General features: G+C 36.5%; 1 protein-coding gene across 5 annotated transcripts in view; it reads left to right on the top strand.

Annotated features, from left to right (window-relative positions):
- The window catches only part of ANKIB1 (ankyrin repeat and IBR domain containing 1), a 92138-nt gene that overhangs the window by 63697 nt on the left and 12168 nt on the right, over nucleotides 1-16273 (top strand). For all 5 annotated transcript variants that reach the window (XM_055803645.1, XM_055803643.1, XM_055803644.1 and 2 more), the window contains exons 6-11: nucleotides 1817-2025; nucleotides 4255-4343; nucleotides 6095-6239; nucleotides 7639-7805; nucleotides 11932-12020; nucleotides 13031-13161. In XM_055803645.1, coding sequence (XP_055659620.1) covers nucleotides 1817-2025; nucleotides 4255-4343; nucleotides 6095-6239; nucleotides 7639-7805; nucleotides 11932-12020; nucleotides 13031-13161 — 830 coding nt within the window. The remainder of the gene's footprint in view (nucleotides 1-1816; nucleotides 2026-4254; nucleotides 4344-6094; nucleotides 6240-7638; nucleotides 7806-11931; nucleotides 12021-13030; nucleotides 13162-16273) is intronic.

Genomic DNA, 16273 nt, shown 5'->3' with positions numbered 1-16273 from the left:
TTCAGTATGTTCACTCCAGACAAAAGTATCTTTGAAACTCAGCGGAGGCTTTAAGTTTTGATTCAGTGATTCAAAACATATGCTTACTGAAGCATCTGCATTGTTGCTGTACGCTAAAGGAACTACTCGGGCAGTTAATGGTTTGCATGCTCATCGCCATAATGCTGGATTAAGCTTCCATACCCTGTTTCTTGTGTGCTCCTTGTGAAAATGAAAGGGAAAAGTGAAATAGGAAAACGTCATTTTAAACCCACAAAATTTGGCAGACTTTCATGAGGTGGTATGCTACCTGAAACTCATCTCTTACATTATTTTCAATAGTAGGTATTTGTATCCCTTTTAACATTTGATTAAGTCAACATGAAGTTGTTCCAGTCTGATGATACTTAAGGCATATCTTTGCATTTATGGCTTTTTAACATTGATTATGTGTTTAATACTTATAATGTATTTATAATATGTGCAACATTTGAATGCTATTTTGGATGCTCAGACTACTCTCATTAAGGCTAAATATTACTAAATATTTGACTAAGTGGGTAGGCAGATTCTGTAACCTGTGCAGACATTTTGAGTAAGAAAAATATGGCAATAGCGTTCAAACTCACAGCACAGCCCATAATAAGTCCAAAAGCAATGAGGTTGATGTAAACTGTGGAGAAATGTCTGCCAGCATCTAGCAAGCAGGGATTCAAAGTTGAGAAGAAATCAGTCTGTGTTGGAAAGGTCATTCTACTGATGTTGCCCTAGTGATGTAGCAGTTACTTAATGCAATTGGCCAGTGCGGAGAAAAAAGCACAGACGATTTACAAGTCATGAGAAAGTCAACTGTTTTGCCTGTAGCTGTAGTCATACACTAGAAATTATTCAAACTATTTTATTTGAAGTGAAGGCATTGGTTCAGCCTGGTAAGGGGGAATTACTGAGCTACTTACAAAGCCTTAGACAACTGGGGAAACAAATGCCAAATTGTAATGTTTTTGCATTTAATCTTGAAATTCATAAAAGAATACTGTGAAATCTCAACTCAATTTGTGCTTAATATATGAAAAGCATGTTTTAAATTCTTGGAAAGATCATTCTTGTGTACTATTTTTAATAGTTTACAGACATGTAATATCCAAGACGCTTTCTTTTATCATACAATTGTATCAATTTACTGACACAGGCTGCAAGTGTTGAGTGGTTTTTTGGTAGGGTTTTTCGGGTTTCTGGTTTTGGGTTTTTTTTTTTAATAAAGAGGCAGAAATATGTAGTTAGAGCCAAGATAAAGAAATGTTATTATAGCAGCCATGAAAATTAATAATGTCACTTCTTCTACAAGTGTTTTTCAGTATTGTTCCTATTTCTCTTCTAGTTCATAATCAGCAATTGATTTCAGGATAAGAGAGGCAATTCAGCAAATATAACTGCCTCACATTTTACTAAAAATCCGAAGTTAGTAAAGAAACACAGTGGAATCTATTTAGTAGCATGTCTTAACCCTGGCTGATTTTAAAGATAGAGTGACAACAAAGGAGCTCAAGAAAACTTCTAGCAAATTTTACCTGTATCTTAGCATCAGTCACCTCCCCTCTGAAAGATTATAAGCCTAGGGTAATTTGAAAAATGCAGATACAATTTATAATTCTTTAAGTGTAAATATGTTCGGAGTGCATATCTTTACACATGTTAAACTAAACTAACCCGTGATAAATATAATTTCTTTCTGAATTTTCTAGCTGAGGGTTTATATATTCTTTTGAGGGTGTAGTTACAAAATATATTTTTAACATTGTCACCTGCATAATTTCCTGTGTCTATATATTTATTGAAGACTGGGACAGGGAGAAGTTACTTGAAGCATGGATGTCCAATCCGGAGAACTGCTGCCAACGTTCAGGGGTTCAGATGCCAACTCCACCTCCAAGTGGATACAACGCATGGGATACGCTCCCTTCTCCACGAACCCCACGCACCACTCGCTCTTCTGTAACTTCCCCTGATGAAATCAGCCCCTCGCCAGGAGACATTGAGACAGCTGTGGTAAGTTTATAAATAGATCTGAAACTAGCAGGGCAAAAGAGCTTATTTCTAAACATAGCACACCTATGTGGATAGGAGAGCTGTGTTACCATCTCATTCTGAAAATACATTTGTAAAGCTGCAAAGTGTTTCTCTTCCCAAAAGTGGTGAACAGAGAAGTTGACACCTTAAATGTTCAATATAATAACACAATTGAGCACCTGCTTAATGGAAAGCACTCTGTTCACACCTTGGCTGTCACTCACAAAAGTAGAATTTTAGCCAGCTATGGTCACATCAGCGCATTTGGCTCTTTTTGCTTCTAATCTCATACTTACCAAGATGTTCACTTCCACTGTATCCATTTCCCTGAATGTACTTAATGCTGTGAACCCTGCCTTTGGAAAATTTTTTCTTTAGAAAACAAAATTCTCTTTGTCTGCATTTTGAAATGTCAGCCCACTAGTGTACTGTAAGCTTATAATTACTTTTACTATGTGTGGGCTGCTTCAAGCAGTTTACAAGGCTATTGCAAATTTTAAATATGAAAGCGCCTTTCATTAAAATCAGTGTGGTTCTTTTGGAAGACAGAGTTCTCTTTTTAATAATCTGCAGCTGCAGCATTATAAAACTTCTGCTCCATGACCTACCTAAGCATTTTTCTAAAATATTATGTACAGTCTTGCAAATGGATCATCCCTAAATCTCATATTAAAATTAAGATTTTGCATTCCTGCGTGGAAGTCTTTTATGTCTTTAATTGTAAAATGCTGAAAAAGAAGCTATATAGAAGGAATAATGTTATCATATACTTATTTACATTAGTAGTTAAATATTGTCTGGGAATATTTCCTAATTAAAATATGTAATGAAGGATTACGTCTTCAGTTTTACATTTTGTTTTTTGTTTTCGCTTATTGTCCATAAGCCAGGAATGCAGGTGTGGTTTGCAATTCTAGATCTAGTGTGTCTGAATCCAAATCCAGAGTTATACATCTAGTATGCCTGTTCATTTAGAAATGTTAAAGAGCCATTAAAATCATATTTTCAAAATGTTTATGGAAAGAGAAAACTAAAAAGCATAGATAAAATAAAACCCCAAGCTACAAAGCTCCTTTTCAGATTTTGCGTTTACATCCTATCTTGTAACTAAAACTGTTCCGGTAAATGTCCTGCACTTGATACTTTGAACTCAGAGCTTCATGAAATTCCTGATTTTAAAGTTACATTTTAAACAAAATTGAAAACGCGTATGAATTTAATAATGAATATTTTTGATGTATTGTCAACTTCTAAAATATTTGGCAGAAGAATAAGCTGAAATAACTGAAACAATAAATGCCTTCATCAAGTTTTGCACTTTAAAGGCCAACTTGTTTGGTTTTGTTTTGGCTGTGATGCAAGTGCTTTTAAAAAGTGGTGTACTGTAGACTAACTTTTTGAAAATGTGCTATGTGTATATGATATCTAATGTATTGAAAGCTGAAGTAAATTTGCATGGAATTTTTGTTCCTCTGGAAAGAAAAATCCATTTGTACTCCTTGAAGAACATGAATGTTTATTTTCACACCTAACCACAAGCAATGAGCAGTTTCATCTCTGTGCTTTAAATGTTTTCAGAATAAGGGTTGGTCTCAATATTCAGTGTTTTATTTTTTTGGTAGTACCTAGTTGTATAAAATTCAGCAGTGGTATATCTGTTGGAATATTTGTAGCTTAACTTACTTTGAGGCTTTTTATCACAATAAATAAATATTTAAAAAAAACCATATGTATGTAGATTATTGCTTAAAATATTTGCGGCTGTTGTACAACCAGATTGCTCCACCTTGATTTGGACCTGGTAGTGTGAGATGCTAAACATTTCCTGTAGCTTCTGTCATCTCCGAACTCCATTTCTGACTGCCTGTGAGGCTGATGAAAAATTCAGGTCCCTTTTATCGCTAGAACTCTATAATGTCCTAGTGCTTTGCAGGATGAAGCACTCACTGAGCTGGAGGACATGATGGAAGGCACCCCAAAATACGCTTTTTCAATAGGGAGGCATAGAAATATATATACCTAATCTTTACCATTTCTATTTCTATAGCTTAAATAACTTTCTTTCTGGTTACAATTAGATTATTTTTTTCTCCTCCTACTGAGCACTCCTTGAAATTTTTGCTGAGGTTCCTTTGTGTAACATGTCCTGCTAACAGCATGAAAGGCTTTAGGGTATTTCTTAATCAGAAGTATTTTTTTCATCTACAGTGTGACATTTGTATGTGTAATATTTCTGTGTTTGAAGAGCCAGTGGATATGCCTTGTGGACATGACTTCTGCAGAGCATGCTGGGAGGCGTGAGTAGATGTGCTTTTCTATCTTTTGAGAAACTTTGATACTTGCCATTTTGAAGAGGAAAGGACAAAGACCATAAACAGCTAATGTTAAAGTACTGTTTGGGTTTCAAAGAGTTGGTGGTTTGACCCCAATCAGATATTTAAGTTATCACTCAAAAATGGCCATCAGCTGTTCTATATAAAGTTTGTTTTGGTCCTGATTCAGAAAAACTCTTAAGCAAATGTTTCAAGCCTGTGTGTAAATAGGTGAGCCTACCCTTTATGTATGTGGTGTTGGCAGCATTGGGGTTTACACTTTCTAAATTAAGCACATGCTTAATTCCATCTCTTACTTTAGCACAATAAACTTAGGCATCATAAATCCATTTCCAGACAGAAAAGCAATTAAAATGCTTTCTTATGTTGAGGGTTAACAACTGAGTAGATTTAGCTTAAAAGTTCTGTTAGTGTAATGCTCTTGTTACTACATAAATTTTTTTTAAAAGCAGAATAGTCATGCCAGTAAAAAACTCAGACATGGATAATTATGCTAGTATAAATATTAATCATACTTCCCAGGAATAATTACGTCTGTATGCAGTGCCTTTTGTATTTTTCTTTGTCCCCATTTCAGAGATTATACTACTTGAGCTGTACCACTGTAGTGTCTTGTTATAGTGTCATATCAGCACAGCTAGTTGTACTGCAGATCATCCCAATTTATGTGAATCCATTCCTCCTGTGTTAAGGAAGAGCATTTTCTCTTCAATGTGAGCTTTTAGAAGGCAGTTCTTTTCAGTGGCAAGAAAATTAATAGCCACGCTTCTGTTGTCTTGCAAATTGCTATGCAGCAATGTAGAAATTACCAAGGGATCACTGGCTTGACATGGTGCTTCTAATTTGGGTGCTGGACTATGTGTACTGCAATTTGCACATGCACGCAGAGGTACAGTTCAATGTCAAGCAAGCATTTGCGGTTGTGGTTTGCGGTAGGGTGGGATTCATTTTTCAGAGCCAGTCATTTCTGTTAACCAGAGTACAGCCAGGACTGAGTTCTCCTATTCTAAGAAATGAATCTAAGATGGGATGAATTGGAATATCTCCCTACCTTAACTATTGAAGGATCCCAGGTGACTAGAATAGCTGCCTGTCCTCTATATGATTTTAAATATATATACACACACATATATATAAAACTTTTTTTATAAGCTACAGATTTTAAACTCAGCTACCTTGTACACTATTAGCTAAAGTCTGGCTTTTAGCAGATTCCTGAACTCGCTCCGTCTTGCATTCTGGTGCTTAGGGACTATAAAGGTCTCAATTTATAAATTTGTTTCCAAGAGGAGACCTGTTTTGACTAGCATATTTGCAAAAATTAATTGTATGTCAAGTTAACTATTTCCTAGATTAATTACACTTATATGTCCCATTTCTGGTTTAAGTTAGAAGTAATGCTCAGTTTAATTAAACACTGAAGAGCTGTCTCTTATAAGTGGCAAGGATGAAAAACACAAACACATAATGGCTAGCATAGCTGATGGTGCTCACTTCTGAACCATGACAGTGTTGGGGTTTTTTTTGTTGTGTTTTGGTTTTTTTAAATTATGCTCTTCATCAGATCTGTAGCCCTTTGAAGCAGAAAGGGATATTTCCTATTGTTTGTTTACAAATTGATAAATGTGGATATCTGTGAACCTAGTATAAAGTATTCAGCAGCCTTTTAATTTTTACTTTTTATTCACAAATACTGACTGACAAAATTCTGGCAGATTTTTGAATCTGAAAATTCAGGAGGGTGAAGCTCACAACATTTTTTGCCCAGCGTATGATTGTTTCCAGCTTGTGCCTGTAGACATCATAGAAAGTGTGGTTTCCAAGGAGATGGACAAAAGATACCTTCAATTTGACATCAAGGTAAATTATCAAACTGTTCTTGTACTGTTGAACTGTATTTCATTTCATAAAAAGAACCTTACAACTTCTATGTGATATGCTGTAATATGTCTGTAACTTTCTAAACAGAAATCCATAAATTAATATGTACACTGAATTATTGGCTTTTATGCCATAATACCAATGTTTGATATACCAGTGAGAAAAAGAAAGAACATTATATTTACTCCTTAAGCACAAATGCAGAACTTCCATAATGTGTAACTTAATGCAGTATTTATAACAAGATTTGATCAAAGTAATGTTTGTAACAGGTGATATGAAGCTTTTAATCAGCTGGACTTGTTTATGTTGGCTATCTAAAATTGTTAAGAGTTTTTGGAGTATTCTTATTACCAAGGGACTGTTTACATTCAAAAATAGTATTCTTGTTTCCATTTCAAAAATTTATTAGTACAAGTGAATTATTTGATTTTTTTCCATCCAATGTTTTATATGATTGCTATATATCAGAAGAGAAGTAGGAAAACCTTGATTTGGTTTTCCTGTTCAATTTTTTTTTTCACGTGTTTATTTCCATCATTGCAACTTGTTTTTAAAAGCAATCTTCTAATTCACCTGGTTTCTTCTATATTAGTGTAGTAATGAACCTGGCTTTGAGCTGATGTGCTACTTTGTCAGTGGTGGTAGGGCAAAGGAGAGTAGAGAAATGTTTTTTTTGTGCACTATGCTTTCTCTGTGTGACAAGTCTCTTTTTAATACACAGTAACAGTGTCTTACACAGTAAGATTCAAATTAAATGACCAGATCTGATTAATCTTTTATATTTTCAAATTTCACGTGGCTGGTGATCAGCATAGGTTTGAAGTAAAGTAGTGAAAGTTCCTTTTCCTCCTCATTTATTAGAAGCAGGTTTTACAAGAGCAGACCTGCTACATTAACCAAAAAAGATTGGTGATAAAATTCCTGAGTTAGTCTTCTTCTGATTTCAGGTTTATTGTGGGTGGGATATATTACAGGATTTTTGTTTTATTCAGTAAGGTTTTAATTCTTTTTAACTGCAAGAGTCAGTTCGATTACCAGTGCATATATAGTAGAGGTTTACAGTAAAGCCATATCACAAAGGAATTGACTTGCACACATTGAACATTTTGTTAGGGATGTAAGTAATTTGTATCTTAGCATAAGTCTGGAGTACTGTTGTTGTTTAAAAAGGAAACCACCACATCTTTAAGGTGGAAACTGAATTATTCCCTGTAACTATTTTAAAAAGTGTATCAAAGTAGCTACAAGATTGTGTTTATGTTTTTTGGCTTTGTTCCTTCAAAATAAGATTATGAATACAGGTTGGTTTATACCAGTGATGAGATCTGATCTTATGTGATAAAACATTTTCCTTTTTTCCCTTTTTTCCCCCCAGGCCTTTGTTGAAAATAATCCTGCTATTAAATGGTGTCCTATACCAGGCTGTGAAAGAGCAGTAAGGCTAACAAGGCAAGGATCAAATTCAGCAGGATCAGATACGCTTAGCTTCCCTATGCTAAAAGCCCCTGCTGTAGATTGTGGAAAAGGACATCTTTTCTGCTGGTTAGTACTAGAAACTTACCTACATCTACATAAACTCAGTTACTGCTGTTCCAGAATTAATTTAAAAGTCCCACTTAGTACCAAGCACGCAACAAAAATTGTATGGGATGGTATATGACTGTACTGTCCTGTATCCATGCACTAAATAACGTTATATGCACAAATATTTTAGCATTTTGGGGCACAGCAAAGGTATATAATACTGTCTTATTATTGGCTCTCTTAGATGCAAAACAGCAGTATGGAGTGTTGTGATGTTCTGTTCTGAGAGGACAGAGGAGAAGCGGGATATTGGTGAAGGGATTTTTGTGTCTGCTCTGGATAGTTGTATAATTGAAACATGGCACATTCTGAATTGCAGTACAGAAAATCAGCAGTTTTTAGCTTTCTGAATTGTTCTAGAATCACATCAAAGAAGCTGTACTTTAAACAGGGCCATGAAGGACCTTTTGCTTCATACATAGCTATTCTGTCCAGGATCATTCCAATCCTTCTTTCCCTTCATGGTCGTTACATTATGTTATCTTCTATTGAGTCTTAAGATGAATACAAGCTTGAGAAGGACTAAAAAGCCTAAAGATATTTTAAAAAGATCCCTCACATTGCCTGTCTTCTATTTTTCTGAAGTGCAGAGCAAAGCCCTGTCCTAATTCCTTGACTTTATCAGACTGACCATTTATGACTATTGTTGTGGGGCATCCTTTTTGCTGTTGGGAAATGAAAAAGGGTCAACCACAGTATAGACGTTCAAACAAGCTGAGTAGTCCTTTTCGTTTTTCAATTGAAGAAGAGATCCTGAATAATGTGCTTGATTCCAAATATCACGAGACTCTTAATGTCTTATTTAAGATGCTTCTGATTTTAGTTCTTTGCCCATATGAATGGAAACGGAGAAGGAATGAGAGGAAAGTAGACATAATGAAACAACCACAGAAGCCAGAAAACAGAGCTTCTTAGAAGGGGTTGTTCATAGTGGATGGAGAGCTCAGAAAGAAACAAATCCTGTGGAAACAAACCAGAAAATGTTTTTCTTACCAGTGAACTTATAACAAAACTGAGTACTATTCCACCAGAAAGTACTGTCCTTGCTTCTGATTACAGAGGGAGAATCATTTTTTCCATTAACCTGAAGGACAAAGCTTGAGACCACTTTAGTGTAATACTGACATGGTTCTTCAGACATTGCCAGCTTGTGCTTCCTTTACATGGGCTGAATGTACTAGCTTCCCAGAATGTCCTCTGAATGTGAAAATGTCCTCTGAGTGCCAAATTTTTATGAGAGATGTCATCTTTATGTTTCCTGATAATACTTCTGAATGCTTTTTTATGTTAATGCTTTGAGATACTGCACAAGAAAATATGGTTAAGATCTTGGAAAAGATCTCATTTTAGCAGCAAAATGTGCAAGAAGACCTTTCCAAGGCCTTTTTTTCATCCCCTCAAAAGCAAATGAAGAGTTTCAGAGATGGCAGTAAAGTTCTGCTAGCAACCAAAGCATCCCGCAGTACTGTAAATCAGAACCCTTTGCTGAGGACAGCCATATTAGTGTTACAGTACAAAACCCCACGCACGAATGAGTCCCTCTGGAGAAAAAGAAAGTGTATTCTCAGTTCAGAGGATTTTCATCATTACTGTATGCTTAAAGGGAGCTTGCTTTGTACCTGTAAAGTTCAACCAGCACATTCCACAGTTCCATACTTAGGTCATTTCTGCAAGTTTTACCCAGGTAGTCTGCAGCTTAGACATTGTAATAGCTACTGATACTTCATTTAGTAAGAGATTCTTTGGAATTTATGTATTGGAAAACCCCAACCAACCCCTAAATAACCACTTGTTTTTTCTGGATCTACAGCCTTTCCTACTCATGAAAGCAAGAAAGGAAAAATTCTCCAAGTCTGTTGAGCAATTTCTTTTTTCTTTTTAGTGTGGAAGTAGGAATGTTCCTCTGAAAAACAGAGTTCCTTAGAATTTGCTCATTTTTCATTACCCATGACTCACAGTGATTTCAACAAAATGTAATCTATTGTGACAAACACAGAATTCCATTCCCTTTCAGAAAAAAACGTTCTAAGATATTTAAATGTAGTACAAATGAAAATTATGCACAAATCCTACATCTGTGTATTACCAGATACATTCAACATGTTAGAACCACTTCATGCTGTTTCAGATGCACAAGGAATTGCAGTGAGCAGACACTTCTGGAAGCTAGTCATAGCAGGCAGTGCAGACTTCGTTTTGTACCATCCGGCCTCACTCCTTTCATCCTAGATGGAGATAAGAAGCAGAGTCTTGTTCTGTGGGAGAGACATCTCTTCAAGGTGCTCTTGGGAAGCTGATTATAAATCGGAAACAGTGTTTTTCTATTTTGATTCAAAATTCATTAAATTGCATAAATATTATCATGAGGGGAACGAAAATCTGGAACTGCATTCTTCTTGGATGATGCTTTTAAGCCTTTCCATGTATTTTAACTTGTTGAAACTTGCTGCATTTGTATTAAGTATGTGCTGCACCTTCACGTAACTCATCCTGCTGAGTCCTGAGGCAGGCAGTTTGGCGAGGCTAGCGCTGTTAACTGGCACAGCCATTCGGCAATTAGTTCCCTTCATTCAGGGCTGTCAGGGAGTCTTCCAAAATACAACTTTGTTTCATAAAAAATTTTATGAGTGATAGGCTCATAAATTTTACTCACTTGCTGTAGTAAAATGACATCCCAGTATAAAAAAATCTTTGTTCTGGGGTGGGTTGAAGGAAGAACTTCTTCCATGAGAAGTTGTTCTTTAGTGCTGTTTTCATTGTCATATATCTCATGTATCTATATCTATATATTATATATATATGATGGCACTTCATTAAAAATCCACAGATTTACAAATTTGAAAACATTAAAGACACCACCTCCCCCTGCCACCCCATAATAGACTGACTAATCAACTTTTAACTCAAAAGTGAGTTTGTTAAAGTTAATTTTTGCTAGTTTCAGTTCTTTCTGGGAACAAATACTGTGTGAGAGGTCCTGGCTCTCTTGAAGTCAATGATTTAAGTGTACTGCTGTCCTACAGAAGTGAAAGGTGTCAGTTTTCAACCAGGGCCGAGACTACTTCATTACAGACTAGTTATTCATTCCAATACGATCTTCCCCAGCTACAGATCTTAAATATCTCAAACCCAGAGACCCTTGTCTAGTGAATTTAAGCTTGTTTGATAGCAGACTAGCTAGTGGCAAAAAGGTTGAAAACTGTTACCGTAACCTTTTCTTCCTTCTTGCATTTCTGCTTAAGATGTGGACAGAAGTGATCAGAACAGTACTGATGTAGCTTCTGAATCTGTGCTGCAGAGAGCAGTTCACCATTGAATCTGCAGAAAACTTCCATATGCTCTGACGCAGCCGGTGCCCATGTGAAATATACTCCCTCTGAATTGTTTTGTCTGAGGCTATTTGCTGTCATTCCAATAACAAATGGAGTCATTACAAATCCGGAGTCCATATTGACACATCTACACCAAAGTACCATCTGGAAGCTATATATCTGCCACTGCGTGCTAGTGATTGCCATCCTTAATGGTAGTAGTAACTTCAAGAGAAGCTCAAGGGACTCATTTCTCCACTGTGTGCACATATCTAAGTTAAAGCCTCCGTTTAAGAGGCTCTGGTGGAAAGGGTAAACATCCATAAATACTTAATGCTGGTGTTGAAGGACTTGGAACTTGTTCTAGATTAAAAGCTTGAGGCTACTTAAAGATTAATTATTACAACTGAATAGATGCAAGTAGTTCTACATAAAATGCATTTCAGCTATAGCAAACTACCTACTTTTGGATAATCTCTTTATTCTGGTTTACCTTTATCACAGAAACTAGCACTTTTTGTGCTATAGTACCCATAAAAATCTCTTTTTCTTTTCCTGTCTCATTTCACTCTGTTAATCTTAATAATGGTCATCTATGCTTGCGAGCAAGTAGTCTAAGAGTATTTTAAAGTAATGTTAATTGGATGTCTTTTTATCTTCCTGACTTTTGAGTATGTCTTCATACGTTTCCATGGGGTTTAGCTTGAACCAATTTTAACTTTAATTCTAAATCTCTAAATTAGAAGTAATTGTGTATATACCGTCATTTTCAGGGAATGTCTTGGTGAAGCACATGAACCTTGTGACTGCCAAACCTGGAAGGACTGGCTGCAGAAAATATCTGAAATGAAACCAGAAGAACGTAAGAGTCATGCCGGGGGATGGGTGGGGATTAATATTTTTTTGCTATTGTTTTTATCTTTTGGGTTTATAGGGATTTTTTTAGTTGCATTAGGTAAGAACTCTACATTAGTTAAAAAATGGGGTACGAGGGGAAGAAAACTGAACCCCTAAATGGGGGGCTGCTTCACACTTCAACAGCCTATTAGGCAGCTCGGTGGTAGATTGTAAACCATTCCTCCCCATAAACCTGCTTGTGGTTCAGTCAGGGCATACAAAACTCTTTTTCCCTTCCTCTTACAGCTTTGTTTCATTAATCAATTGATTTATTCCTGAATATGGCTTCATTTGTCCTCGGCAATTTTTGTAGCCCAGTCTGCACTTCTGTTTCGGTTGTGTTCCATGCAGTTTGTGTGCTTTAAAACTAATTCAAGCCAACAGGTGAGAATGATTGTAAGGTTGAGGGTGAATTGCAAGGGAGTTGTGGGGAATGGCTTAATGATAAATAATATTTACTGAAAAAAACTAATAAAGGTTGGGTTTACACAGGACAGACATTTTCTTGGTAAGCATTTAAAAAAGATTAAAGATTAGCAGTAATTTGAATAAATACTAACTTAACTTGGTTACCACAGTTCAGAGCCTTTCCATAATATGTTATAAATACTCTGGAAAGCATAGAAAAATTTATAAAGAGGCAAAATACACAATACTTTGTCAAACTATGACAATTTTTCTCATGTATGTATTTGCTCATTTATAAACTATAAATGTCCTATAGATATATATAAAAAAATTGTATAGAAATATGTGTGGAAATATACAGAAATAGTATGTGTAATACATATAAATTAGAAAATTTATATATATTTGTAGATGTGAGAAATATATATAGTGAGTAATAACAATATTCTGTCAAGAAACAGGTAAACATATGTCTTTCCTAATTTGATTTTCACCAAAGATTACACAAGTACAATTTCAACTTCTCTGTTTCTGCATGCTCCATATCCTCCTGTCACCCTCAAAAAGTTGTGGGAGTGAGTGAGGCATATGAAGATGCTGCCAACTGCCTGTGGTTGCTAACGAACTCCAAACCATGCGCCAACTGCAAATCTCCAATTCAGAAGAATGAGGGCTGCAACCACATGCAATGTGCAAAGGTAAGAAAGACCCTTCATATATTTTGTTGTGAAGCCCATCCTTCAGATCGTGTGTCATGTACACATTTTAGGAGCACAGATAAAGAAAGTGTGTAATATTTGCTGTTTGGCTGGCAGATGAACACTGTAACAATCAAATGTCTTAAACACTGAAGAATTACTGGCAATACAGTATGAAACTTGAGGAAACAGAAATAATTTGATAATTTAATCATCATTAATAATGTAGAAGAGAAAGAACATTCTTAGTTGGCATAAGATGAAAGTTTTGAGGAATGGTAAGCTTTAATGAAGGTTTTGCCTTACTACATATTTCTTTTGCATTATTTTTCTAACATAGCAACAAACCAGAGTAGTTTAAATAGAAAACTGTAAACAGGAATTAATCAGTAGATTAATGAAAAGACAGCAAAGAGTAATTCCAAAAGAAACTCTTCGGTGACAGCATCCAAGAAATTAGTCATGAGCTTGCACTGTGTCACCGAAATAGAAAAAAATGTTTTGCCATGAGTTCAGTATCATTTGAGAATTCCTTTTCTCTCAAATTAGTTAAAAGCAGCATATTTAGAATACTATTTATATCAGAAATATCTTCTATAACTACAGCTAATACCTCTTTGAGGCGGCATCATTGAAAATAAGAAAGCACTCACTACATAGTCTAATAAAAAGCTAAGAGATTTAGAAAGTAATTCCCTTTATTTTTCTGGAAATATGTTAGTCTCTCTGCATTGCTATGCAGATCTGATTTTCTTTATATTACAATCACATAGTGTCTCTCTTTCTACGATACAAATTGAAGGTTGGGCCTTTTTTGTGTATGCCTTTCTTTGGTTTTGTCTGTGGCAGCAGAGAACAGATTCTCCTCCACTTTGGTTTATGGCAAGTTTGCCGTTGGTTTTTTTGTTGTTTTTTTTTTTTTTTAGCTTGAATTATTTTAAAAGAGCTCATCAGTTTCATAGTACTAAAAACTGTGAAAGGTATGTTGCAGCTTTTGCCACAGAGCTCATCTCAGTTGAACAGAAGTAGGGCTGCAGGCTGAAGAAGACTTTGGCCATTAAACACTGCTGAACATAGATAATTTAATTCAGTACCGTTCTGAGGCACTGGCTGACACCCACCGTTCTCTTTTCCTCTTTGATGCTGTACCTTATAAACAGCTTCAGGTGTCCTTAAAACAGTCAGATTCCTTTTGTGGTGGAGCAATTTTGCAAACTGAAGCTGCCTTCCCTCAGCCTAGTGAGGAAGGAAAGGAAGGGTATCCTCAAGCTCATTGCAGAGCTCAGACACAGGTATAGTGGTCACCTCACTTGTCTCTTCCTCTGAAGTGACCGTCTGTGGTGGAGCTTCTGCCTTTGCTGCAGTAAGGTCTGCTCAAGCCTACTACATGATAAGCTACGACTGCCTCATAGCAGCTAGCATGTACCTTGGTGTAAAGGGGGATACTCTTTATTCATAAAATCACATTTCTGTACTTATATCTTACAGGTTTATGAGCCCAGTTTCTAAGGAGATCAGTGTTAGGCAGACCTGCTTTCTCACTCCCCTACCTGTAGTAGTGTTTTAACCTCCTGGGTACTTTGAACCAGACATGAAGGAGCAGAGAGGGTTCACAGATCTTGTGGTTTAACCCCAGCTGGCAGCAAAGAGCCGCTTGCTCACTCCCCCCTGTGGGATGGGGGAGAGAATCAGAAGAGTAAACATGAGAAAACTCGTGGGTTGAGATAAAGACAGTTTAATAACTAAAGCAAAAGCTGCACAAGCAAAACAAATGCTGAGCCGACGCCGTATGGTATGGGATATCCCTTTGCTCAGCTGGGGTCACCGGTCCCGGCCGTGTCCCCTCCCAGCCCCTGTGCCCCCCCAGCCCACCCGCTGGTGGGGTGGGGTGAGGAGCAGAGAAGCCCCCAGCTCTGTGTGAGCGCTGTTCAGCAGGGACTAGAGCATCCCTGGTATTATCAACCCTGTTTCCAGCACAAATCCAAAACATGGCCATATACTAGCTACTATGGAGAAAATTAATTCTTTCCCAGCCAAAACCAGCACAACAGACACTAAATTACTGCAAGTTTCCTGGAACTTGTTAGCTGTGTGGTGCAGAGACTTAAATTTGTACTGCCACCAAGAGAGAGGCAGAAACACTTACTCAGCAGTTACCTGCTCAGCAATTACTTTTTCTGCTTGTCTCAGACAGTGGCCAGGCAGCAGACGTGAAGCCCTGGCAGTGCTGCTGCATGGCTAGGTGATCAGAAAGGCACAAAATGCAGAGCTCAGGGGGCTGGGAGATGTGTAGAAACAAATTATGTAGTCTTGAATGTTTAATGGGACTAAGGTATTTGAATTAGGATCTGGGAACACTGGGTGAATCTTGGGGTTTTGAGGACGCTTTTGGAGATATGAGAGATTAGAAGGAATATATAGTGGAGTGGTCATGGAGGGGAGATAGTTTGGGAGAGAAGAGATTATTGCAGTAGGAGCATATACACATAAATTAATAGGAAGTCAAGCTTTATGAGTTCTGTTGCTTGTGAAACAAGTTGTTTCATACTGGGTTTTGAATATTTTGTAATTTTTTTTTCTAATAATGAGTATGAGTAGTTTTGAATGATAGGCAAATGATGCAGTGATACACACTTAACACTTCTGTAGACAGTCGTTTTCATACTTCATTCTCTGCACTCATCTTACAGCTTCAAAAAGTTTAAGAACAAGAGGGTGCAGCACAATAACAAGACAATAACAATGACAAGACAATAACACCCTAGTCTGCATTGCTTTTTAGGAGAAAATCGGCACTACTAGTGACATGAAATAACGTACAATGCAATAATTAGATTTCATTTCTTCCTGTAATATATCTAATGGATTGTATAAAACAACTACAGATAAACACATCTGGTATGGACATTCCTGGAAAGGTTAAACTTATGAAAGACAGAAAAAATATGACTTAATTTATCAAATTCTAATAATATTAATGGATTCATATTAATTAATGTAAATTTTTCCTTCATTTTTTCAGGATTTTTCTTTGCTTATCTGTAAAATAGGTAAAATAAACACAATTCACCAAGTCATAAAGTCTTTTGCCCATCCATCTGCAAATAGCTGC

The sequence above is a fragment of the Falco peregrinus genome, chromosome 5 (assembly GCF_023634155.1).
Source record: "Falco peregrinus isolate bFalPer1 chromosome 5, bFalPer1.pri, whole genome shotgun sequence".
Lineage (NCBI taxonomy): Eukaryota > Metazoa > Chordata > Aves > Falconiformes > Falconidae > Falco > Falco peregrinus.
The sequence above is the reverse complement of the archived record's forward strand: the minus strand, read 5'-3'. Positions and strand labels throughout refer to the sequence as shown.